The following is a 25152-nucleotide window of genomic DNA, read 5'->3' as shown; positions in this document are numbered from 1 at the left end:
CATATTTAAACAAGAAGATGGGGAAAATATGGCTCAACCTTTATCAGTAATCCTCTTAGAGAAGCACCTTGGGATTGGGGTTGTGCAAATAAAGGAGAGAAGGAAATTACTTCTATAAGAAAAAACACAAAACTATTTGAATTTTTTTTTTTTTTGAGACAGAGTCTCATTATGTCACCCTCGGTAGAGTGCTGTGACATCACAGCTCACAGCAACCTCAAACTTTTGGGCTTAAGTGATTCTCTTGCCTCAGCCTCCTGAGTAGCTGGGAGTACAGGCACCATCACAATGCCTGGCTATTTTTTTGTTGCAGTTGACATTATTGTTTAGCAGGCCCAGGCCAGGCCCTAACCCACCAGCCTCAGAATACATGACTGGCACCCTACTCACTGAGCTACAGGTGCTGAGGCTATTTGAATTTTTAATATCAAACATATTTTATGCTTTTATAAGTGGGATATCATTATTGTCTCATTTTCCAGAAAAGGAAACTGAGGCTGGAGAAGGTGAGTTACCTGCCCCAGGTGACAGCCAGAAAGAGAATTCCAACCTGGGCAGACTGGCTCCAGAGCCCTGACCCATTACCACTGCATGGAAGGAAGGTCGGGAAGAAGGAAAGAGAAGGCAGAACTGGGTGGCACCTGGCGTGTAAGGGCAGGAAGCCAAGTCAAGTTCATAAGCCCCTGGGATGGAAGGTACTTCCTACAAAACAAATCAAACCAATCAAACCCCAAGTGACAGCAGGGCTAAGTGGAGGGCAGACCTCAACATTAACCTACTGCACTTAACCTACTGGAGCAGGAGTCACTGATGATTTTAAGAATCTGCTGAAAGAGACGGATGGTGGTGGGTCATGCCTGTAATCCTTGCTCTCTGGGAGCCCGAGGTGGGTGCATTGCTTGAGCTCAGGAGTTCAAGACCAGCCTGAGCAAGAGTGAGACCCTGTCTCTACTAAAAATAGAAAAAACTATCTGGGCATGGTGGTGCATGCCTAAAGTCCCAGCTATTAGGGAGGCTGGGGCAAGAGGATCACTTGAACCCAGGAGTTTGATGTTGCTGTGAGCTATGATGATACCATGACACTCTACCCAGGGCAACAGAATGAGACTGTCTCAAACAACAACAACAACAACAAAGAATCTGATGAAAGAACAAGCTATCTCAATAGGAAATAACACACACAGACAAACAAAACATGGTGCCCTATTTCAGCGGGTTCATGAACTCCAGTTAAGTCTTGCTCTCAATCTACCATGTAAATAATTCAATAACAGACATGTCTATAGTAGAAATTTTATTTCCATTCATAAAATATATCACTAAATAGCTGAAAAAGTTACATATTATTTTAAAACATAGATTTTTAAAAAATCATATTAGCTTCTCCTTAGCAAAATGCTTTTGTTTTACGTATTTACAAGAATAGACTATCTTTCAGGTACATTTTTCACGCAAGCCAGCCTGAGAAGGCCTTTGGATGTAGGTAGCTGCTCCAGTAAAGTTCACTATCAGCTCCTCCTGCCTTGTACACAAGATAATTTGATTTTACAAAAGTCCCTTTGAAAACAAGAGTCAATGCAGACAGCTTCTAGAGAAAAATCTGGCAAAGCAGCAGTTGATACTATATTTTCTTTTAGTGATGAAATTAATCTTGCTTTGGTAATCTACAGCCTGCTTAAGGTAAGTGGGGGGATGAAGTCCATAAGACTAAATTGTTTGCCTATGAATCTTCGACCTGATTGGGTGGAGACGGTGGCCTTGAGTCCATCTCTCTGCTATAAGGTCTCCTGTTTTGGTAGGTGGAAGAACGTTCTGTGATACGGCCATCCATGTTCTGATACATCTGAATGTAAGGAAGAGACAGGACACTGATTACCATCTCATTAAGACATGCCATGTCATGTGCCTTTCTTGCTAGTTACTGAAATAAAAATGATTGTTCTATGTAGGTAATTACCTTTTTCTTTTTCTTTTCTTTCTTTTTTTTTTGTTGTTGTTTGTTTTTTTGAGACAGAATCTCACTATGTCACCCTTGGTAGAATGCTGTGGCATCAAAGCTCACAGCAACCTCAAACTCTTGAGCTTAAGCAATTCTCTTGCCTTAGCCTCCCAAGTAGCTGAGACTACAGGTGCCCACCACAACACCTGGCTATTTTTTTGTTGCAGTTGTCATTGTTGTTTTAGCTGGCCCGAGCCGAGTTGGAACCTGCCAGCCTCAGTGTATGTGGCCAGTGCCCTAACCACTGAACTATGGGCACTGCCTGTACTTTTTAAACTTTTTATTGATACATAATGTACATGTTTTCAGGGTACATGCATAAACTATTACTTTATTATGCACATATCGTAAATATTCTACTATATTAATCAACAAAACAATTTTAGTCCTTTTAAAAATATTGATAACATTATTAAAAATCAATTTCTAGTTAAATATTTTGTTTCATTATTGATTGTACTCTTAGATATCAAATGTTACCTAGAAATCCTAAAGCTATGCATAAAAACCATAAAAGGCAACGGCCACAAAGAAAAGATACAGAGGACTGATTCTTTCACCTGGGAGTTTCATTGGCTTTTAAAATTTTCCAAAATTAAAATAGATTTACTTTATTTTTATAGATTATGAAGTTAGCACATTCATATAAGTTAATTTAAGGTATACAGAATAAAAACTAAAAATCACCAGAAGTATATGTGCCGCTGAAGCAAGCACTGAAAATCACCAGAATAACCACCATTATAGATAGCTTGCTATGAACACACAATTTTGTGTCTATCAGCTCAGGTTGTATATCCTCTTTTAGAATCTTATTTTTGAATTATCCCTATATTGTTATTATATTGCTCATATGTTGCATGTGCTACATATTTATGTTGGATACATATTTATATTCAATATACAGTGAATATATTCATTATTCACTAAGTATGGCCATATATTGTAGCTAGGGTCTGTAGTATTGATGTGCCATAATTAACCTTCGGTGGACTGGTTATGCAATACTAACTGAAGGGGCACATCTGATCTACTCTGTCCGTGAGATGTGCAGGGGAAAGGGACTTGCCAGATCAAAGGGGAGGCACACTTGAATTGTCACCCACATGGCCAGGCTATCGGGGCTGTAATGGAAGGGGTGTACTTGTTTCTACTCCTACCTACTGTGTCTGGGTGTATTTCCTCCAGAGTCTTTCCAACAGTGGGTATTAATAATCTCTCACATCTCTGCCGCTGCAATGAGCAAAAAATTTTTTCTCCTTGCCTACGAATGTTTCATTGTCAGCGAAGTTGAGCATGTTTGCCCATATTTTATGGATATTTGCATTTCGTTGTAAAGAGCCTGCTTATTTACTTTGCCCAGTGTATACACAAAAGGCTATGTGAGTTTTTATTCTTACTGATTTGTAAGAACTCTGTGTTTCAGGAATCATGCATTCTGTGTATTCACATGTTACAGACTCCATCTTTCCATCAGCCCTCACTAGCATCTACTACTTCTTGTTAGTTTGCTTGTTGACAGTCAGCTAGTCATTATCCATGTGTAAGTTCCTGAGACCTTAGAGGTAAAGGGATTTGAATATCCTGTGGGTAGGGAGTCATAAAATAAGACTTTAAAGCAAGACCGAGGTGGCCCCGAACAAAGCCAACAGCTCCCCAGGTCTCTTTCTGAAGTCTGACCCTTTATTTATTTTATTCGAGTGTTCTCTAGCAACCTGCTCACATCTACTCTTCAACAGCTGAGATGCTCCTCCCCCTTCACAGCCTCACTCAACAAATCAACACCTGGGCAGCGCCTGTGGCTCGGTGGGTAGGGCGCCGGCCCCATATACTGAAGGTGGTGGGTTCAAACACGTCCTGGCCAAACTGCAACAAAAAAATAGCCAGACGTTGTGATAGGCACCTGTAGTCCCAGCTACTCAGGAGGTAGAGGCAAAAGAATCACCTAAGTCCAGGAGTTAGAGGTTGCTGTGGGCTGTGACGCCACGGCACTCTACCGAGGGCAATAAAGGGAAACTCTGTCTCTACATTAAAAAAAAAAAAAATCAACACCCAACTTCTCAACAAGTCAGCATCAATCAGGCCTCTCTTTTGCTCCACCAGTTCACTTCTTGTTTCTTTCGATTTCTTTCAGTGTATCTTATAATATCATTAACTATTTCTAGCTATTTGCCCAATAACGTATATGTCCCCAGGGGCTCTCTATCTCCCCCAACCTTTTACCCTAATTTCCCTGACTATAACTTAGTTTCTTTTCTTATTTTTTTTTTGAGACAGAGCCTCAAGCTGTCCCCCTGGGTAGAGTGCTGTGGTATCACAGCTCACAGCAACCTCAAACTCCTGGGCTCAACCGAGTCTCCTGCCTCCGCCTCCCAAGTAGGTGGGACCACAGGCGCTCACCACAACGCCTAGCTATTTTTTTGGTTGCAGCCATCAACGTTGTTTGGCAGGCCCGGGCTGGATTCAAACCTGCCACCTTAGGTGTATGTGGCTGGCACCTTAGCTGCTTGAGCCACAGGCACCGAGCCATAACTTAGTTTCTATATGTGATTTTAAAAAAAACTTCTAATGGGAGGACAGAACACACACCACCTACACAGGTCTAAGAGAGAATACAGAATTGAAAGCAGGCTCTTAACAATTTAGAAAAGTGGAAAGACAATCCATTTAAAGAATCCGATTTTTATTTAACTAACATTTTACTGAGTAAATACTAAGTACCAGTATGTGCTAAGTCTTTTTCCATACATCATCTTATTTACTCTGCATTATAATTCCATCAAGTAAGATTTATTAATCCCATATTTCAGAAAAGGAAACTGAGACTCCACCTCCCTCCAAATAACAAGGTTGAGTGACCTAATCAAGTCATATGAGAAGTAACTGACGGAGTCAAAATTTGAAACTAATTATTGGGAGTTCAAGGTTCTGCCCCTTGTTCACTTCATCTAGGGACGGTTTTCTGCATGACATCACGTGGTGTTGATGGGGCAAGAGTTTTAGCAATTCCAAGTTCCCAAAGCAACCCATTTTATAGATGAGAAAACTGAGGCTGCAGGAAGCAAAGTAACTTGCCATAGTAGACACAGGAGGTAAAGCTGGCATAACAGCTGGTATTCAGCCTTTATGACTCCAGGTCAGTGCTCTTTCCATTCTATGACATTACATTAAAAAAGGTCAGCGGCTTCTGAAGGCCAGGGGTTAGGTTTTATTTAGCTGTCTAGTCCTTTGCATTGGACACTTAAGAGCTTTTATTAATCAACTGGCTAAATGCTTTAGAGAAGGTATTTTTTCCCCTAAAACATTTATCAATAAATATGTCTCATTCCATGCAAACTTTAAAGGGCAACCAAGACAAACTATGGTGAGAAAGACAACTTGGTACCTTTGGTTCTTAGGAAGTCAGCAATGAGTGTCTGAAATTACCAGTTTCCCTTATAACATGCTTTTAAAGTCCTGGCTGCTACGTACCGCCGCTTCTGCATCTGCCAGCTGACATTCTAAAAATGAAGCCAGGTTAGGGAAAGATGGCCGTTTCCTAGAGTCAAAAGCCCAGCAGGATTGCATTATAAAGTATCTGTAAAAGCAACAGAACAAGGAACAAGATGAGGAAATCCGAATGAAGCAAAAGGCATAATTCTCCATCAAGTGAACACTGTTTATTCCTGAAAGCTACTTATTTACGGCACATTTGTTTTGTGGCAAGTCTTCTGCTAGATTTGAACTCATATCAGAGGAGAAATCAGATGATGGACAGGAATGCATTTAAAGAAATATGGTGTAGGAATTGGAGTCTAATCACCTTCATGGATCCTTCAAGCAAAGGAATTAAAACCTGGAAGTAGGGGATTCTAAGGATAGGAAAGATTCCACTCTGTTCAGAAACCCCCAAAACAAAGTACGAATCTTCTTTTCTTTTTAAAGAGGAATCAGATGAACTTTGCATTGGGGAGTTTTTACCTTTTTTTTTTCTTTAAGACAAGGTCTTATTATGTCACCCTCGGTAGAGTACTGTGGAGTCACAGCTCACGGCAACCTCAAATTCTTGGGCTTAAGTGATTCTCTTGCCTCAGTCTCCCAAGTAGCTGGGACTATAGATGCCTGCCACGATACCCAGGTATCTTTGTTGTTGTTGTTGTCGTTGTTGTTTAGCAGGCCCCACGCCAGTTTGAACACATCAGTCCTGGTGCATGTAGCCAGTACCCCAACCACTGAGCTACGGGTGCTGAGCCTTGGAGTTTTTACCATTTTTTGTCACGCATTTGGAATAGGCTATCAATTTCCCCTTTCAACCAATTTACAGTCTAATTGGAACTTACATTTCTTCTGTAGCATAAAACGGCTGATCCATTTTAAACCCACTCTGAATGAGTTTATAGAAGTTAGCATCAACTGGAATGCCAGGGTAAGGATTCACACCTGAGAAAACATTAGAGAAGGACAGCCATTCAGCCATTTCTTCACTGCCTGTTTACTGATTCAGTCAATTAACAAACAGGTACTGAGAACTCCCACATGCCACACACTGCTTGGTGCTAGGGATGCAAGTGCAGGTGGGGGGTAAGTCACCACTGTGCTCAGACAAGTTACAGACCAGTGAGGAAGATAGATCTATGGATACCAGCAGAAAAGCATAAAGTAGCACTTGCAGCTCAAGACCAATAGAGGTGGCATTTCACCCTCCATCTGACTCAGGAGGTGACAGAGTGGGGGTAGTGGTGCAGAGAGACAAGGGTGTGCAAAGCCCAGAGCCAAAGAAGCCAGCAAGCTGCTGCACATACCAAGTGAGAAGATTTCCCAGAGTAATATTCCGTAGGACCAGACATCACTCTTAATTGTGTAGATCCCTTCAAACAAGCTTTCCGGAGCCATCCACTTCACAGGCAGACGTGCCTGTGTGAAACCCAAAAGGAGAGAAGATGGTGAATTTTCCACAACCATTCCTTCTCTTGTGAGCTAGGTCGTGAAATCTATTATCTTCCTAAGGCCCCGCTTAATGCCCAATTGAGAAAATCACATTCCTCCACTGGAAGTTTTCCACTTTTGAATTTATACTAATAACAGTGGCCAAGGCACGGTGGCTCATGCCCATAATCCTAGACCTCTGGGAGCATGAAGCAGGTAGATCGCCTGAGCTCAGGAGTTTGAGACCAGCCTAAGCAAGAGTGAGACCCCATCTCTACTAAAAAGAATAGAAAACGTAGCCAGGTGCTGTGGCAGGAGACAAGAGGATGGGGCCCAAGAGTTTGAGGTGCTGTGAGCTATGATGACAGCACAGAACTTTACCCTGAGCCATGGAGTGAGACCCTGTTTCAAAAAGAAAAGTAGTAGACTAAAAACCCAAACTTATTTCTTTACGACTCATGTTGAGCAAAAGCCTCTGCTTGGCACTGGTAAGGTGAACAGTAGGTGCTCGCTTTTCACTAAGGAGGAGCCAATCAGCTGCTTGCAGCTAAGTCGGCACAACAGAATCGGTGGGATCTTTTGTGAAGTCATTTCTCAGAAGACCTTTAATGGAAACGCCATCCTCAAAATGTCATGAGGAGAGAGCACGTCATCACGCCCAGAAATGATACCAGCCTGGCTTCTGTGCCTTGCATCATTTCCAGCAGCATGAAAGGGGCTTGTGACTTAGTGTAGCCTCAGATTAGAAATAATACACAAGACGGTAGTTACTGGGGTACAGCATTTGTGTTGATTTTCTTTCTCATAGGTTGACGGTTCCCAGCCCACATTTAATCTGCCAAGTAAAAATCAAAGCTTAAGAAAGAAACCCTCTTTTGTATCCTATACAAATTGATGAGCTATTGAATCAAGCCCGCTAATCTGCTTAATTTGATTAAAGGAATTGTGGTCCCAAATGGAATTTACTTCCCCACATAAAAGACAATCAGCTTCTGCGGTCGAAGCCGCACGACCACATGTGAGCAGGCATATTTATGATTTCAGCCATAATGACTGAGGAGTAGATCTTAAATCAACTAAGATGATTATTTGATTCTAGTGGGAATACAGTTTAATTTTATTTTGCACATTTATTGGACATTTACCCTGGGCAAGGCGCTGTCACGTTGGTTTATTTGGTTTATTCCCACATCAGGGCTGAGGAAAGGGCATAACCCTCCTGGGAAACACTACCTCAGAGTTCATGGACTCTTCATGTTCAAATCCACATTCCGTGTAAACACGGCAGCTCCCTCACTCATAAAGCAAGCACTTGGAGGAATAAATGAACAAACATAGATAAAGCACCTAGAATAATGCTCAGCCCATAGTAAGTACTATATCAGCACTTCATTTTATTATCATTATACAAGTAGGGCAGAGAGAAATGCCGGGAACAAATAATCAAAAAGAAGGGGAACAGGAGGAACAGGTGTCGTAATTCGTAGAAACAAACAGAACAGAACAGAACACTTTTTCAACTACATAATTTTGTCATCTAGTGTTTCTAGTAGTTCTCTTGTAAATAACACATCTGTCTTTAGTTTTTTATTAGCGAGGAGATTCATTCATCTTTTAAGTCTCCCTGTGGTAATGGTAATGGGATGACAAACTCTTCCTTAATTTAATAATTAACTATTGTGCCTTTTAAATTTTATATTTATTTAATATTTAATTTATGTGTTGTACATTTTGAGAAATGCTTTATTACAGCTATTAGATTTTCATGTCATAGAAAACATTACTCAACAGTCACTTTATAGCTAAGGGAAATGAAGTGAGGTAATGAGATTTGGGGATTTTTTTTTTTTTTTTTGAGACAGAGTCTCTACTCTGCCCCCCGTAGAGTGCTCTGGTGTCATAGCTCACAGCAACCTCAAACTCTTAGGCTCAAGAGTGATCCTCCTGCCTCAGCCTTCTGAGTAGCTGGGACTATAGGTGCCCGCCACCTATGCCTAGCTACTTTTTCTATTTTTAGTAGAGACAGGGTCTTGCTATTGCTCAGATTGGTCTCAAACTCCTAAGCTCAAGTGATCCGCCCACCTCAGCCTCCCAAAATGCTAGGATTATAGGTGGGAGCCACTGTACCCTGCCTGATTTGGGGAGTTTTTAAAGTGAGGATTGCACCAAGAGGCCTAATTGATCTATTCTTACTTGCTAGGCCCAGGAGAACTGTGGTGCTATTTTGTTCAACTTCTATTGTAGACGAAATATTCCCTAAAGCTGCAGAAAAATCTTTTTAAGCATAACTAAGCAAACTGCTGTGAGGGTTTTTTGATGTTAACTGTAAATCAAAAAGACACCACAGTAAGGGCAGATGTTTGCCATGATAACGACAAAACACAAAACAGCAGTATAAAAATATGTCAGAAATAGCAGCCTCACATTGCCCCTCACGACGTAGTTGGAGTCACTCATGATATCTCGAGCCAATCCAAAATCACATATCTTCACCACCTTCCCGTGGGTGACGAGCACATTCCTGGCTGCCAGGTCCCTGTGAACACACTACAAAGAAGGAGATGGCAGTGTTATTCACTGTGATGTACATTACCCCAGAGTGCAAGTTCAATAGTAGGCACAGATAATGGAAGATCTCTTATCTTTACTGGGCCATGATCAGTCATCATGATGTTTAATAAACTAAGTGAACTCAGTGGCCCAATTCTTCAGCTATTGTGGCAGTAGAAATTTGGGCAGCTTCTGGAGTAGTCCCAGAGGCCAAAGAGGAGTGGTTCTTACAGAGAAGATCAAATTGACCCAGGCATAAGTAAGAGACTAAACAACAAGAGCCCTCTGCAAGCCTCCAAAGCAATTTTCCAAGGCCATTTTCCAGCACTTTTATTATGGGTGTGAAGAATAGAATGTCTTTTCTGCCAGAGAAATAGCTTCAGGAATATAATGGAGTCACAGCAAAGGAAATAATCAGAAAAGAAACCACAAGTGAGTTTGGATAGGTTGACTAAAGTGGAATTAGGAGTTCCTGAACTGAGAGATACGGTGACATTGATCCAGAAGGTCTGGCAAGAAAATTAACTCTATGAAGGAAGACTTGAAAAGAAACAGGACACTAGTAGCAAAGGTCCTTGGGCTCTCTACAATCTTTAACAAATAAAAGCAAATACTGTAAAACAAAAGTCCTGTGCCACAACGCCTCGAGCGTCCCTCCTTCCACATCCACTTCATTTCATCCACTTTACCACCAGGCCCCTGCAACCTGCCTCCACTTACCGCTTCTCTGCCCAAACTGCTCTGGCCAAGGGCTACACTGGCTGTGTGGTGCCCAGCCACTCACGCCTTGCTTGGTCCCCTCTGTGGTATCTGGTACCATTGGCCAGGCCCTCCCCCTTCAGTTCCTTCCTGCTGTGAATTCTGCACCCAACTCTCTCCTGTGCTTTCTGCTGCCCCTGGAAGCTCCTGCCTCTGTAGGGGGCTCTGTGCATGTCACTTGTCAGGCTGCGTCCTCTCCTTCCACACTTTCCCCAGGCCATTTTGTCCACACCTAGGAGTCAACTACATCACCCAAATGTCTATTTCCAACCCAAACGTTTCTCTTGAGCTTCAGAAAGGCATGTCCAGGAATCTAGACTAAGCTCTACTGAGTTGCTCAAGGCACTTCACATTCAATATAGCTAACTCATTACCTTTATCTAAAAAAAAAAAAAAAACTCTTCCTGATTCCATGTTCCCTATCCCATTCCATGTTTCCTTTTCTTTCAAAAATCTCCTTAGCCCAAGCATGCATCCCTTGAGAAAACCTTTTCTTCTCATCTCCATGCCCCACCCCCACCAGGTCTGATGTGCATGTCCCTCCCTGGGGTTGCCAGAACCTACTCCAGCCACAATATTCATCACACTGCAGTGTCATCTTTGATTTGCACATCTGTTCATTTTTCTTTCCTGTCAATCATAAGATCTTCAAGCCCCGGGGTCTAATCATGACTGTCTCTGTATCCCCAGTACAAAGAACAGTGCTTGGCACATAGTCAGGTTCTGCAAATGTTTGATGAAGTTGGGAGCCTACAAAGGAAACTGAGGGACAGTCAGAGAAGGAGGGAGGGAAAGGCTGGGGACAATGACAGGAATGATTCAGAGGGGAAGGCATATAGTGAAGACAGAAGAGGAGGGGGTCTAAGAAACTTCAGAATGCCTATTATTAAAAGCCCAGGGGCATGGAGGGAGGGAAGCCGTGCCCCCTGATGGCCAGTTGTGAGTGGTTTGAACATTTACTTAGCTACGGGCTCTAAACCCAGCCAGACAATGTAAGTAGCTGCTCTCCAGCATCAATAAAGACATAGCACTATCCTGGCTGTGTAATGTGGACTATAGACAAAGAACAGGGTGGGTGAGGAGCCTGAGGAAAGGGTAATCTAAATAGCAGAGAGGGGAGATTAAAAGCAGAAAGTGCCTCGGAGTTGAAATGTGGGGAAATATTATTGAGACTAATTTTTTAAAGAAATAAAAGAAATGCAGTTGAAATTAGTCTCTCCAAATTCAGAGAGAAAAAAGAGAGAAGAGGCAAAGGGCAGGGAATGGAGGGAGGGAATAGAGAAAAGAGGAGAAGCCAGGTGGAGTAGCTCACACCTGTAATTCCAGCTACTTGGGAGGCTAAGGTGAGAGGATTGTTTGAGGCCATGAATTGGAGGCCAGCATGAGCAGCATGGCAAGACCCCATCTCCAAAACAAAAGGAAGAAGAAAAAAGAAAGAAAAGAAACAGAAGGGGAAGAGATTTGGGAAATAAGAGAAGGCAAGGAAACAAAGTAGCCCCAGAGTGCTTTTCCCTGCTTTTAGTCATGAAACATGTGAAATCGCAGAAAACAGCAGGGCCAAAAGGCAATAAAGAAAGAATGCAAAACTAGGGTAGAGACCATGGTTTGAGGCAGGCTCAAGTGGACCTCCGATCAGAAACAAAGGAGGGCTGCTGCTCTGTGCGAATTAAGACAGTGAATCTTGGGATGACGAGCTCAGCAGAGCACACTCCATGGACCTGCTGACTCAAATGGCCACATGGGGGCACAACATGAACCACTGTCCCAGGCGACCCTCACAATGTCCCGCTTCCCTGTGAGGAGGGATAACTGAACATTTCCTATCTTGACTTTCCGCCCTGGAAGCTTCCGGGGATGTTGGATAGCCTGGGAAATCCATTACCTAGTAAGGGAGACTGGGCCTTTATGCTATAATTACACATTCTAGAAATTCCAACAGTGAAGGAGTGGGGGGTGGGAGACAGACTTGACAGACTTGAGGGATGCAAGTTAAAATAAACAAGAAAAAAACACATAAAGACATATTTTTCATAATTAAAATTTGGGGGGGGGTTCCTCTAAAAGGAGCTTACTGAGTTAAATTCCAGAAATTCCATTCCTTTGGCAACTTGATATGCAAAGCAAAGAAGATCTTCAAATGTAAGTACATTCAAGTCCTCTTCCTCCTCCAGCCTTTTTTGGTTTTCATATTCAATTTCATCTGTAAAATAGAGCCAATCTTCACATTTTGCCGCAGCTCTAGGAAGCCACCTTATTAAATCTCTACAGGAAGCCAGAGCTGGGTGGGGAAATGAGATCCACACACAAACCACACATGGTCTTTTTGGCAGCACTGGAGCTGGCCTGTGGGTGCTGAGAATTACACAGGGTCACAGCAAGATTCTTTTTGGTTAGAGATGAATTCCTAGGTTATATAGACGACAGACACTCACTTCATTACTCAGGAGTTTCAGATGCCCTTTTTGTCACTTTGGGAAAAGAATTAATGTTAATTGAGTATCACATTTTATAAAATGTATTTTTTGTTTATTTTTGGGCCGGGGCCAGGTTTGAACCTACCACCTCCCGTATATGGGGCCGGCATTCTACTCCTTGAGCCACAGGCACCACCCATTGTTTGTTTTGAGAGAGTCTCACCTTGTTGCCCTGGTTAGAGTGCTGTTGCATCATAACTCACAGCAGCCTCAAACTCCTGGGCTCAAATGATCCTCTTGCCTTAGCCTCCCAAGTAACTGGCTGGGACTATTGGTGCCTGCTACAACACCCAGCTAGTTTTTGAGGTGGGGTCTCACTCTTGTTCAGGCTGGTCTCAAACTCCTGAGCTCAGGCAATCTACCTGCCTTAGCCTGCCTGCTAAGATTACAGGCATGAGCCATCTCGCCTGGCTGACTATGTTTCTTTTAGCAAAGATTGGGTCTAGCTCTTGCTCAGGCTGCTCTTGAACTCTAGAGTTCAGGTGATTCTCCTACTTCGGCCTCCCAGAGTGCTAGGATTAAAGGCCATAGCAGCCTGTATTGTGCATTTAATGTTCTTCCATTTATGCCTTTTAACAGTCCTGTGAGGAAGACAGTGTTAGGCCCATTTTGTGATTTTTTTTTAAATACCCTTTCAAAAATGGTAGAAAGCAGACTTCTCCAATAAGGAGCTGTCAGAAAACTGCGATTCTAAGCGTTGAATAACTTGTCTTAAGTCATTGAGTCAGAAAGTGAGGTAACCGGAAGTCAACCCAAATTCTGTCTGACTCTACAACTCATTACCTTTTCCACTTATCAGTAATAAGAAGTCTCTAATTCATTTATAACTTTAAAAAGAATAACCTGACCAAATAAGATAGCTCAGTGTTTATTAGTTGAACATTGACATAAAATTCACCATATATAAACTGTGGCTTTTAACTATCATCCAACATTAGCAAAGAAAAAAATGTCTTTGCTTTCACATGCTTTTTAAAAATAGTTAACATAAAACTCTTGTGTCTACCTCCATTTTTAAGCACTACTACTTAGAATAAAAATATTACCTTCAGAATGAAATGAATTCCCATGGAGCCCTGAGACCTGATCCGAATCCTGATGTATTTGAACTTCTCTTGAACCAGGCATACTATTAAAAAAATTTTGTTTTTCATTATTTATGTTCTTTTTTCTGAGCAGACATTTTATAAAAAACAATTTCTCAAGTAAATGGATTCCAATTACAAATGAGCTTTAAATTAAAAGCACACCATCGCTAGTCCATTTTTTATGTACATTAAAAACATCTGTGAAATTGGGCTTGCCTGTCCAAAATAAGACCCCTGTTTTCTGTATCAAGTCTTACAGTTCAAAAAGGATCTCACTCAATCCTTGCCACCAACTACTTTTTTTTTTTTTTTCAGATAGAGTCTGACCCTGTCACCTGGGCTAGAGGACAGTGGTGCTGTCACAGTTCACAGCAACCTCAAACTCCTAGGCTCAAGGGATCCTCCCACCTCAGTCTCCCTAGTAGCTGGGATTACAGGCACACATCCCCATGCCTGGCTAATTTTTTCTTTTTCTTTTCTTTTCTTCTTTTTTTTTTTATAGAGAAGATGGAAGTGAGTCTTCCTCTTGCTCAGGCTGGTCTTGAACTCCTAGCCTCAAGCGATCTTCCCACCTCTGCCACTTAAAGTGTTAGGATTACAGGCCTGAGCCCACTGCACCCGCCTAAAGTCACATTTAGTAACACAGAAATTAGGCTTGGTGAGATAAATATAATTTGCTGGCATCACAGAGCTAATAAAGAGTGGAACTGGGCTTCACACCTCCTTCTCTGCCTTCTCCGCCACTTTCCCTTTACAAGCTCACGTGATACAGATCTTCCCTAGAGACCTGCGCTTAACCACCTTTTTTCAAGTTTGCCTTTGGAAGGCCTATTTCTTCTTACTGCGAAATTAATAAATAGTCATCATAAAAATCTCTTTTCAGTTATGTGGAACTCTTCACTGAGGACTTCTGTAGAAATGATAAATAGATAGCAATTCCATTTTTTCCGACATAGAAGTTTAACCCAATTTACAATTTATGTATCTTTGGGAAATACTTTAATGCCTTCAGACCACAAATGCTCCAAAAGAAATAACTTCAGCATATTTACATCCCAGTGACTAGATCATGGAGTGCTGGTCCACATGTCCAACACATTAGCATAAACTCTCTGCTCTAGACTGGACTGTGGATGGCATTATATAGAGTTCTCTTAATTTTATAGTGTTTTCTTTTTTTTCTGAGACAATCTCACTTTGTCACCCTCAGTAGAGGGCTGTGGCATCATAGCTGACAACAACCTCAAACTCTTGGGCTTAAGTGATTCTCTTACCTCAGCCTCCAGAGTAGCTGGGACTTCAGGTGCCTGCTACCACAATGCCCAGCTATTTTGTTAGAGACAGGGTCTCGATGTTGCTCAGGCTGGTCTTGAACCTCTGAGCTCAGAAAATCCACCTGCCTCAGCCTCCCCTACAATTACAGGCATGAGCCCGGCCAACTCTCCACTGTTTTCAACTTTCTTTTTATCTCACAGCACACTTGAACCTTAGGTAAACTTTCATGGCACACGCAAATTATGTTGACCCCTCCCCCGCCAAAAAAAAGTACAACCGAAAAAGAATATACTTACTGTGCTTTGAACTTCTTTCAAAGATAATTTAATTAACAATCTTTAAAATTTTTCACAGCACACCTAAGATCTTCTCCCAGCACACCAGTTGAAAATCACTTCTCTAGACTATGAACTCAGAAACGAGTGGAGGGGAGGACTGGAGATGGGCAACTGCACACAGAGTGCCTGGGGGGGCCACTGTGGCTTAAGATGCTGGGGGTCTCTGCCTCAGACTTTCAAAGCCAAAGACCTGCACTGAAACTTAAGTTCTAAGAAAACAAAGCTGTCAATCTCAAAGACATTCCCCAAAGGTTCCAAGGTTAAGAAAAAAGCCTCTGGCAAACAAACATGCCTTTAGAATAATGAAGAGCTTCCTGATACGCAGGGAGGTAAGAATACAGTGAGGACGTGGAATAGCGCCTGTGCTCAGTGGATACGGCACTGGCCACATACACCCAGGCTGGTGGATTTGAACCCGGCCTGGGCCAGCTAAAACAACAATGACAACTGCAACAACAATAAAAAATAGCCGAGCGTTGTGGCGGGCACCTGTAGTCCCAGCTACTTGGGAGGCTGAGACAAGAGAATCTCTTAAGCCCAAGAGTTTGAGGTTGCTGTGAGCCATGCTGCCATGACAGTCTACTGAGGGTGACATGGTGAGACTCTGTCTCAAAAAAAAAAAAAAAATGCACTGAGGAAAGACCAAGTGCAGTGGCTCACACCTGTAATCCTAGCACTCTGGGAGGCTGAGGCAGGAGGATTGCCTGAGCTCATAGGTTCAAGTCCAGCCTGAGCAAGAGTGAGACCCTCGTCTCTGAAAAAAAAAAATAGCCAGGCATTGTGGTGAGTGCCTATAGTCCCAGCTACTAGGGAGACAAGAGAATTGCTTGAGACCAAGAGTTGGAGGTTGCTGTGAGCTATGATCCCACGGCACTCTAACAGGGCATCCAAGTGAGACTCTGTCTCAAAAAAACAAACAAACAAACAAAAAAGAATGCACTGAGGGTGGAGGAGTCAGAGAAAGGTGCTGTAAGCTATGATGGCCAACTAGTTAGTGAGAAATTTGGGGATAAGGAAGAATAACCCGCCAAGTTCCTAATGCCTTCATTTATGCATGCTGAGGCAGTAGATCCTGGCAGGGTGCCCACAGCAACCCCCAACTCCTGGGCTCAGGCGATTCTCCTGCCTCAGCCTCCCAAGTAGCTGGGACTACAGGTGCCCACCACAACACTCGGCTATTTTTTGTTCCAGTTTGGCCAGGGCCGGGTTCAAACCTGCCACCCTTGGTATTTGGGGCCAGCACCCTACTTACTGAGCCACAGGTGCCACTTGTGAAGTCCACTTTCTAGTTCAGAGCTCAGTCATCCCATGATCTGAGCTATTCTCTATAATTATGTTAAGGACTTTGAAAAAAAAGTTTTCATTCTTTCTACCAATACCTGTGTGGCAACAAAGTCCCCCAAACCAATTAAATAATCTTGTAGGGTACAATCCAGGCATGGATAGAAAGAGGCTAGCTCAGCTCTAGTACCTGTACTGAGGGAAGGAACAAGATCCATAGCTCCAAACCAACAGGGCAAGTTTAGCAAAGATAAGTAAACTTTCCAGGTCTCAGGACCCGCTGACTACACAATGCCTTTAGAAACCCATCAGTGGAAGGCGTTCGACCAGCAAATTTTGTCTACGTTTCATGATGTGTAATTACAAAACTCTTACCTGGAATTTGGTTGTGATTGGAAAGTTGGGTAAAAACTGAAATTGTGTTCCTTGAAAATCTCTGTCCATGTCCTGTGAAATTTCTCTCTTTTACTTCTTAGATAGTTGAGAAGATCACCATAGCAACAATATTCAAAGATCAAGTAAATTGGTCCTGCAATAATTAAAGTTTTAATTATTGGTACCCAAACACCCAACTGTTTTTTCCAGAAGTCCGTGTAGCAGACACATTACTCTCTGAGGGCTCAGTTCTCCCCAGACTTTGAGAGACCACAACTTTCCCAGAGCCTGGCTCTTCTTATACTTTAGCTCAATTTCAGCTCTTTGCGCAAACTCCTTTGGAAAGCAGCATCTTCTTGCCTTTCTCCTCCTGGCCTCCTGGATTTTCCAGTTTGAAACTGGGAATAACATACTAACTGTCTTGTGAGGACTTGGCCAATACATGGTCAATACATGCTGATTTGTTGTTTTCCTGATGAAGGGAAATATACATATTACGGATCCTCTCTTAGATCCATTTTTCTTTTTCTCTTCTATTAGTCCCAGCCCCAGGCCTGATATTCTAGAAAGGATGATGCTTGGGGTGGGTATTTCCAGACACATTATGTGAAAATCAGGGAGCATACCCCAGAGAATTCTAAGAAAGTGAATCTGAAATCCCAGGTTGGCTGTGCCTTCTTTGAAGGCAGCCCACCTGGCGCAGTGGCCAAGCCCTGTGACCATTCTCCCCGCTGCATTTACGCCAGCATCATAGCTGAGGAAGAAGCACAGACACCACACCATGAACTTGCATGTTGCTGTTCTTTTTATTCAGGCTATAATTATGTATATTGCAATAAAACAGGTGACAGAAGAACTTTCTTTATATTGACCCATCTGATTCCTGGAGAGCTCAGTGTCTAACTCCACTTGGGTTTGAGAGCTCACACTGTGACTGAGAAAAGAGGGGAGAAAATGAGAACAAATGCCCTCTTTGTCTTCAGGCTAAACTATTTTTGATTAGGTGTTTTGAGCAGAAACTGATTACCTGACAGTGTGCAAGCCCCCAGCAGATTCACGATGTTCTCGTGGTTTCCCAGATGAGTCATCATTTTGAGTTCTGACATGAGGGCCTCTCTTTCAGAACTGTCTGCTTTTTCTGTGAGTGAAGGAGCACAAAAAAAGTAAAACTCACATAAGAAGGAATTCTGTGTAATTTAATAAATTAAAATTTTCTGCAGTTCAGGGCTAAGTTACATTGTTTAAATGGCAAGAGAGAAACAAACAAAAATACATAAATTTTAAATAACAAATCCTGTGTTTTAAGACAGAATTTCAAAGACTGTGGTATGAATGGTAAAGCTAGTGACATACCTTTCTAGTGGACTTTACCTCCCCAAATAAAAATCCCTGCAGTTGGCACGCAAAACAAAACAATAACACACACTTTTCCTCCACAGTGTGAGTTAACAGATTTGCCGAAGAGAGAAACATACTTTCTTTGTTGTTTGTTTCTTGGTTTTAACTCTTGGATTTGTTGAAGTTGTAAAGAGGCCAGATAGGAGTGTCAGTGAAGGTGATTGGCTCCAACCAGTGGTCCTTGGCTCTGGAACCTTAAATTTGTCAGTAAGTCTAGTGGGAGGAGGTCAAAGAGGACTAGTTCCCACTAAGTAAGTTCTCAAGAAATGAGAAATATAACCGCCAAACAGGCTAGAATATGATGGTTGGCCAGGGGATTCTCTCTCTCCTTGGAAACAAATTGTCCTCATAACCTCGCTTAGAAGCACTCACAGCATGGGTAGAGCTAGTGAGGAACTCCAAGGGCACCTGTCAGTGGGGCTGAAGTGCTACTGCTCAAGGCACCCTGGGCCAAGGGCAGGGTCTCTGAGTTCCCTCCCCAGGTTCCAGGCACCCAGCCCTCTGTTAACTCATTCTTTCTTATAGCCCTGTAACCTTTCCTTAAATTCGGGGAAAATTTGATATGATTTCCAGGTCCCTTATTTTGTCCTGGAAGACATCCTGGGCCTTACGGTGGCTTCTCCACAGTGTGGACATCCTCTATTTTGATTAGAGTGAGCTCTCGGGGGTATCCTTGTTTCCAAGATCTTGCTTTGGGGGTGGGATTTCCTGTGTGTACCAGGACCTCCCCCACCAGCACATCACGTCTTCCACTGTTTCATGTTTTATAGGGATTGGGGCTTTTAGTTGTCCATATCCTGCTCTTCACAAACAAAATAATATCTTACATGTTCTGGCATGCTTAACCTTTCCAAAGCACGTTCATATACCATTATCTCTTTCATTCACTCATTCAGCAAGTATTTACTTAGTGCCTACTGCATGGGAGGCCATGTGCCAGGCATTGGGAAGGGGACTAACAAGTAAGAAAGACCCAGCCCCTTCCTCCCTGGAGCTTAGAGTCTTCTGGAAAAGGGAGATGAGTAAATGATCCATCAAATATAGTGTGATAATTGCAACATGGCAAAGGCAGGTAGGGGCACTATGGAATCACACAAAAGGGACAGCTAACATAGCCTTGGAGGGGTGGGGGGGAAGGGGCACTGTCTAAACTGAGACCTGAAGAAAAACACGAGGTAGCCAGGAGAATTCACATGGACAGGAGGGAGGACAGTGCTGGCTGCGGTCTCTGAAGCGCTCACTGAAGGACCAGACAGGCAAAGGTCGAGAGAGGAGAGAGAGAGCAGAGCAGACAGGGCCCCTGGGGAAGCCTGCGGAGAGCGCGGGCGACATTTTGCACCTTAGGGCTCAGCCTTGCTCTGTGTGGTGTGAGAGAAGAATTCCCTGAGAAAGTGGTGCTGAGGCTGAAGGGGTGCGCCTGACCTAAGTGAAAGAGGAAGGGAGCAGGAGGATCCGCTTGTGCAGAGGCCGTGCGCACAGTGCTCTGAGGAACTGAAAGAGGCCTCCAGACACGCGGGGAGGGCAAGAGGTGAGTGGCGGCCAAAGCACACAGGGTCAGGGAGGCAACGTGCAGGAGGGAAACCGGCTGATGTCTTTTGGCTTTCAGAACCACAGAGATCCAGGGGGAGGCAAGAGTGGGTGCAGGGCGCCTGCCTGGGAGGCTGCTGCAGCTGTCCCGGAGAGAGGGCCTCGGGCTAGGGTGGTAGTAACAGATGGAGAAGAGAGGGTGGGCTGAAGGTAACCTCAGGCTTCAACACGGAACCGAAGCCTAATAGCAGTAGTGGCCCTGCCCAGGTGTGTGGAATGTGGCTATTCTCTGGCACTGGTTACCAATCACAGACAGAGGAGCGTTGATGGGAGGCCAGGGCTAGGGGAATTCGCTATTAGAGGGGCTCTCGAGACATTCAAGCACTTGGACATCTGAACCTGAAGCTCTGAGGGGAAACACGATCTTGGGGACCACTGGGATACAGACAGAGGAGACAGCCTGCGGTGAGAGTGTGGAGTGACAGAAACAAGCTGGATGGAAGAGAAAGGACCAGCAAAGGACTGAGAAGCAGTTTAACATTACCCGACAGTCACAAGGAAAGCCAGAATATGGTGACACGGAACTCAAAGGGAGACTGTGTTTCCAGATGGAGAGAATGGTGGCTGGTACTAATTTACACAGAAAAATAAACCAACATGAAGGCTGAAAAGTGCCCACTGGACTTAGTTGGTCACTATGGACGTGAGCAGGAGAGCCAGCTGGCAGCGGTGGTGAGGGGAGCCAGGGGCTGCACGCCAGATGGGCCTGGATGGAGCCACAAGTGGGAAGTGAGGATATACCAGACCCCGGTTGGGTCTTCCACCCTGAGTCTGTGTCAGAATGTAAGAAACAACTATAGCCCAAATGTGGAAGCCGATAAAAACTAAACAAAGAGAGAAGAGGAAGAGGCAGCGTGTGTATTCCTGGCATGTATGTTATACTCATGACTTGGTTGACACTAACCCCAGCCTACTCCCTTTTTTAGCCTTCAAGCCTGGCAAAAGGAGGCCACAAAAAGGATGGAAAAGAGGAGAAGGGGTGGGCAGGAAATGGTGCCTCCCATCTCTGTGCATCTTTCCTGCCGCCGTATGGTACCTTTCAGCATTTTGACTGCAACCTGGATTGAGACTCCTGTTTTACTGATTCCATAAGCGGTCGCATTCATCACCTTTCCAAAAGCGCCCGATCCTAGCACCTTCCCTGCAAAGGTAAATGGAAAGTGCATTTTAAAGACTTTTCCAAAGGCATGGAAATGCTACACAAATAGCCGGAACATTTTATTCTTACCGAACTCTAAATTTTCTCGTGGAAATTCCCATTTGAGATCATATTCGTATTCTCTGAAGTCGACGTAGAAGTACTCATTATCCAAGGAGCCAGTCACCTGCACCATCTGCAGCTGGCTCTCATACCTAAATTGCTTCAGAGATGAAATGATGAGTCGGTTAGGCACAGGCAGCTCTGCACATATAGGACCCGGCAAGGAATTTTTACCTTTGCTTTTACCTTTTTGTACTTGTGACATATGAGCACGGTTAAAACGACAATGAAGAGAAGACTAAGCCCAATTGTTGCATAGAATGAGACGTTGTCTTGGATGAAAGGGAAGGAACCTGCAACAGGAGAAGGTCACTCAGCAGTGAAATGGAATTCCTATTTGGTATCAGATAGTGGGTCCCTCCTATCATCTCTCACATCCTGTTTTGCTAATCGCTACTTTCAGTCCTTATAAGTACTCTGCATATACTCTACACCCCACCAAAAATCAGGCAACACCCCTGCACGGGACACGTTTCCTTCCTAGAACATTATATGTGATTCTGAATCCCTTTTTAAAAACCTTTTCCTGGCCAGGCTCACATCTGTAATCCTAGTACTCTGGGAGGGTGAGGCAGGCGAATGTCTTGAGCTCAGGAGTTCGAGACCAGTCTGAGCAAGAGCAAAAACCCATCTCTACTAAAAAGTAGAAAGAAAAAAAAAAAAGAAAACTGAGGCAAGAGGATCACTTGAGCCCAAGAGTTTGAGGTTGCTGTGAGTTATGATGACGCCATGGCACTCTACCCAGGGTGACGGTATTGCTGTAGCTCAAAAAATTAATTAATTAATTAAATTGAAAAAAATTGACTAGGGTTGTAAGAATTGTGTTGACTTAAACCCACAGGATATATAAGTCAGAGAAATAAGTTCGTTTTTCTTCTATAAAGGTTTGATATGACTGTGGAGACGTTAGTTTTATTTCTAAGCTATTAGCGTAGGTGGCCAGGTTTCAGAATTGTTTATGTTAGGAGAGGTCTAAGAAGCAAACCCAAACTTATAAAACAGCAGGCTAAAGACAAGTAAACGAGATTAAACAAGAGGGAACATTATAGAGACTCCCAGATACTAAATCTGTTTTTCTAGAGTTGGGTCAAGAGTCCTCATACTGGGAGTGTACGGTTTTCCATATCACTGTAACTTGGGAAAGGAGAACTCTGCCCCCACCTGCAAAACAGTCTGTGGCAGTGGGGAGCCTCACCTGACCCCCAAAAGCCTTCTCTTCTTACACACTGAACCTATACTTTCTTGTAAAATTCTCCCAATAAAAGCCAGTGACAGGGACTAACTTCTAGTGGGGACTTCCCAGTGGGGGACAGTACAGTAGCCACCGCTGTACATACCTGGGGAGTTTAAAAGGATGGTTTCACAGGACGTGCCAACGGAATTGTAGGCACAGCACTTGACGAGGAAGCCTCTCACAGCCTCACTCATGTTTAGAGTACTGCTGGATACCCACTGTCCATATACTTTTCTGTTAGCTTTTCTATTCCAGACTCCTTCTGAGATTTCTTCTGTGCAGCTGAAAAGAAATGGCAGACAGAGAAGTTAGACAGGCAGGGCGGCCATCACATCTCAAGTTAGGGTTTGTGCAGCAAGCTCTAAAAGACATTCATCTATTATATCTGAATAAAACTGGCTCAGCGCCTGTGGCTCAAGCGGCTAAGGCACCAGCCACATACACCTGAGTTGGTGGGTTTGAATCCAGCCCGGGCCGCCAAACAACAATGATGGCTGCAACCAAAAAACAGTCGGGCATTGTTGCGGGTGCCTGTGATCCCAGCTACTTGGGAGGCTGAGACAGGAGACTCGCTTGAGCCCAGGAGTTGGAGGTTGCTGTGAGCTGTGATGCCATGGCACCCTACCCAGGGCAACAGCTTGAGGCTCTGTCTCCAAAAAAAAAAGATATCTGAATAAAATCTATGACTGTGGAGAACTATGGTTGATTTAGAAGATAAACATCTTAAATAGTATTCTCTAAAAAGAGTTTCATGGCTTGGCGCCTGTTGAATAGTGGTTACAGCGTCAGCCACATACACCAAGGGTGGCAGGTTCGAACCTGGCCTGGGCCTGCCAAACAACAATGACAACCACAACAAAAAATAGCCAGGCACTGTGGTGGGTGCCTGTAGTCCCAGCTACTTGGGAGGCTGAGGTAAGAGAATCACTTAAGCCCAAGAGTTTGAGGTTGCTGTGAGCGGTGACATCGCAGCACTCTAGTGAGGGCGACATAATAAGATGGCAACATCGTTATTACTTGAGAGACTTGTCAGAACACTTCCTCCAGGTCCAAGATGGTAACGGGTATCCATCCGAGGAGCAAGATGCCTTGCTTGCTGATGCTTCTTCTACTAGCACTTGAGGTTTCCCTGCAGAGAATGACATGTAAAATCAGCTGATGGAGTGTACGTCCCCCAATGGTTACAAAGTTAGCTTCAGTAGAGGCTGCCCACTTACTCCATGGCAGTTCAGGCTTCTGGGAGGATGTCTCATTTGGGATACCACGAGAGCTCGGGCTATTCCTTCTTTCCCCTTTACCATGTAACCTTCTGGACAGGCAGCCCTAACACCTCTCTGCTTGTCTACGGCTAGGCTCCTCCTGGAGAGAGGTGAGGTGTAGACTTCTATCCACCCACACACCTTCAAATATGACTCTCGGCTTTAGGAGCAATAGCTGCAGAAAGCCCAAGGAAATGCACGTTCATCTTTTTTATAGACCAAAGAAATAAAAATTATTAAAACAAAGAAATGGCAGGTAATACAGCTTTCATCCTTTCCTTAGCATGACCTTTCAAAGTATTAAAGTCAATAAAGTAAAGCATATTCAGGGATGAGATGGAATAGATCTTCCAGCCTCTATGGATAAACACAGAAAAAGATACAAGACCAAAGCCAGTGGGTACAAGAGTAAAGTTTCAGAACATGTCCGTGTACAAGCACAGTTCTGTAGGCTCGGTGCCCATAGCACAGGGGTTAGGGCACCGGCCACATACACCAGGTTCAAACCCAACCCGGGCCTGTTAAACAACAAAGACAACTACAACAAAGAAATAGCTGGCTGTTGTGGCAGGTGCAAGTAGTCCCAGCTATTTGGGAGGCGGAGGTAAGAGAATCGCTTAAGCACAAGAGTTTGAGGTTGCTGTGAGCTATGATGCCACAGCACTCTACTGAGGGTGACATAGTGAGACTCTGTCTCAAAAAACAACAACAACAACAGTTCTGCAGCATCCCGCATCACTTACCTCTTCCTGGCTAAAATTAACAAGCAGCCTGTACTGAAGCCAACTTTGTAACCATTCGGGGACGTACACTCCACCAGTTATAAGATCAAAATTAACTTCTTGGCAATAACTTCTTAAGTTATTACTTAAGTTATTAATTACTTCTAATAAGTAATTAACTTACTTCTTATGTTCAGTGTGAACATTTTGGTGAATTTGGCATCATCATTTTCTGCATGGAATATATATTCTCCTGGCTGGTGCTTATGGTTGCAAAACTTGGATATGCTGTTTGAAAAAGAATTAAAGACAGATTTAGCCTGATTCTTCCAGGAGATGCTACAACACATAACGGTGTGTGTAGGCGGTGTCTCCCTTGAGTGCTCCCACTTGCTAAAGTTCACTAGACAAGGAAGAGTGTGAGTTCTAGATCCTTGCTATCTAACATGTGGTCCACAGACAGGCAGCATCAGCATCAGTTTCATCTGGGAACTTTGTTAGAAATGCAAAATTTGGCTCGGCGCCTGTGGCTCAAGTGGCTAAGGCGCCAGCCACATACACCTAGGGTGGCAGGTTCAAATCCAGCCTGGGCCTGCCAAAACATCAATGACGGCTGCAACCAAAAAATAGCCAGGCGTTGTGGCGGG

The 25152-nt window shown here is 43.6% G+C and overlaps 1 protein-coding gene across 2 annotated transcripts in view; it reads right to left on the bottom strand.

Moving 5' to 3' along the window:
* Positions 1-1197: 1197 nt before the first annotated feature.
* The window catches only part of FLT3 (fms related tyrosine kinase 3), an 80538-nt gene continuing 56583 nt past the window's right edge, over positions 1198-25152 (bottom strand). The window contains exons 10-24 of one of the 2 annotated variants that reach the window (XM_003797615.1): positions 24690-24793; positions 23542-23653; positions 22628-22806; positions 21477-21583; positions 21258-21390; positions 21066-21170; positions 18072-18182; positions 17045-17198; positions 13734-13816; positions 12286-12413; positions 9329-9451; positions 6781-6892; positions 6319-6418; positions 5471-5576; positions 1198-1843 (exon numbers count right to left, since the gene is read on the bottom strand). In XM_003797615.1, the coding sequence (XP_003797663.1) occupies positions 1721-1843; positions 5471-5576; positions 6319-6418; positions 6781-6892; positions 9329-9451; positions 12286-12413; positions 13734-13816; positions 17045-17198; positions 18072-18182; positions 21066-21170; positions 21258-21390; positions 21477-21583; positions 22628-22806; positions 23542-23653; positions 24690-24793 (1780 nt within the window). In that variant the 3' untranslated portion in view covers positions 1198-1720. The remainder of the gene's footprint in view (positions 1844-5470; positions 5577-6318; positions 6419-6780; positions 6893-9328; positions 9452-12285; positions 12414-13733; positions 13817-17044; positions 17199-18071; positions 18183-21065; positions 21171-21257; positions 21391-21476; positions 21584-22627; positions 22807-23541; positions 23654-24689; positions 24794-25152) is intronic. The other variant, XM_003797616.3, reaches the window with a different exon arrangement.

This window comes from Otolemur garnettii, unplaced genomic scaffold (genome assembly GCF_000181295.1).
Source record: "Otolemur garnettii isolate 467f Iridium unplaced genomic scaffold, OtoGar3 scaffold00120, whole genome shotgun sequence".
NCBI classification, from domain to species: Eukaryota; Metazoa; Chordata; class Mammalia; order Primates; family Galagidae; genus Otolemur; species Otolemur garnettii.
The sequence above is the reverse complement of the archived record's forward strand: the minus strand, read 5'-3'. Positions and strand labels throughout refer to the sequence as shown.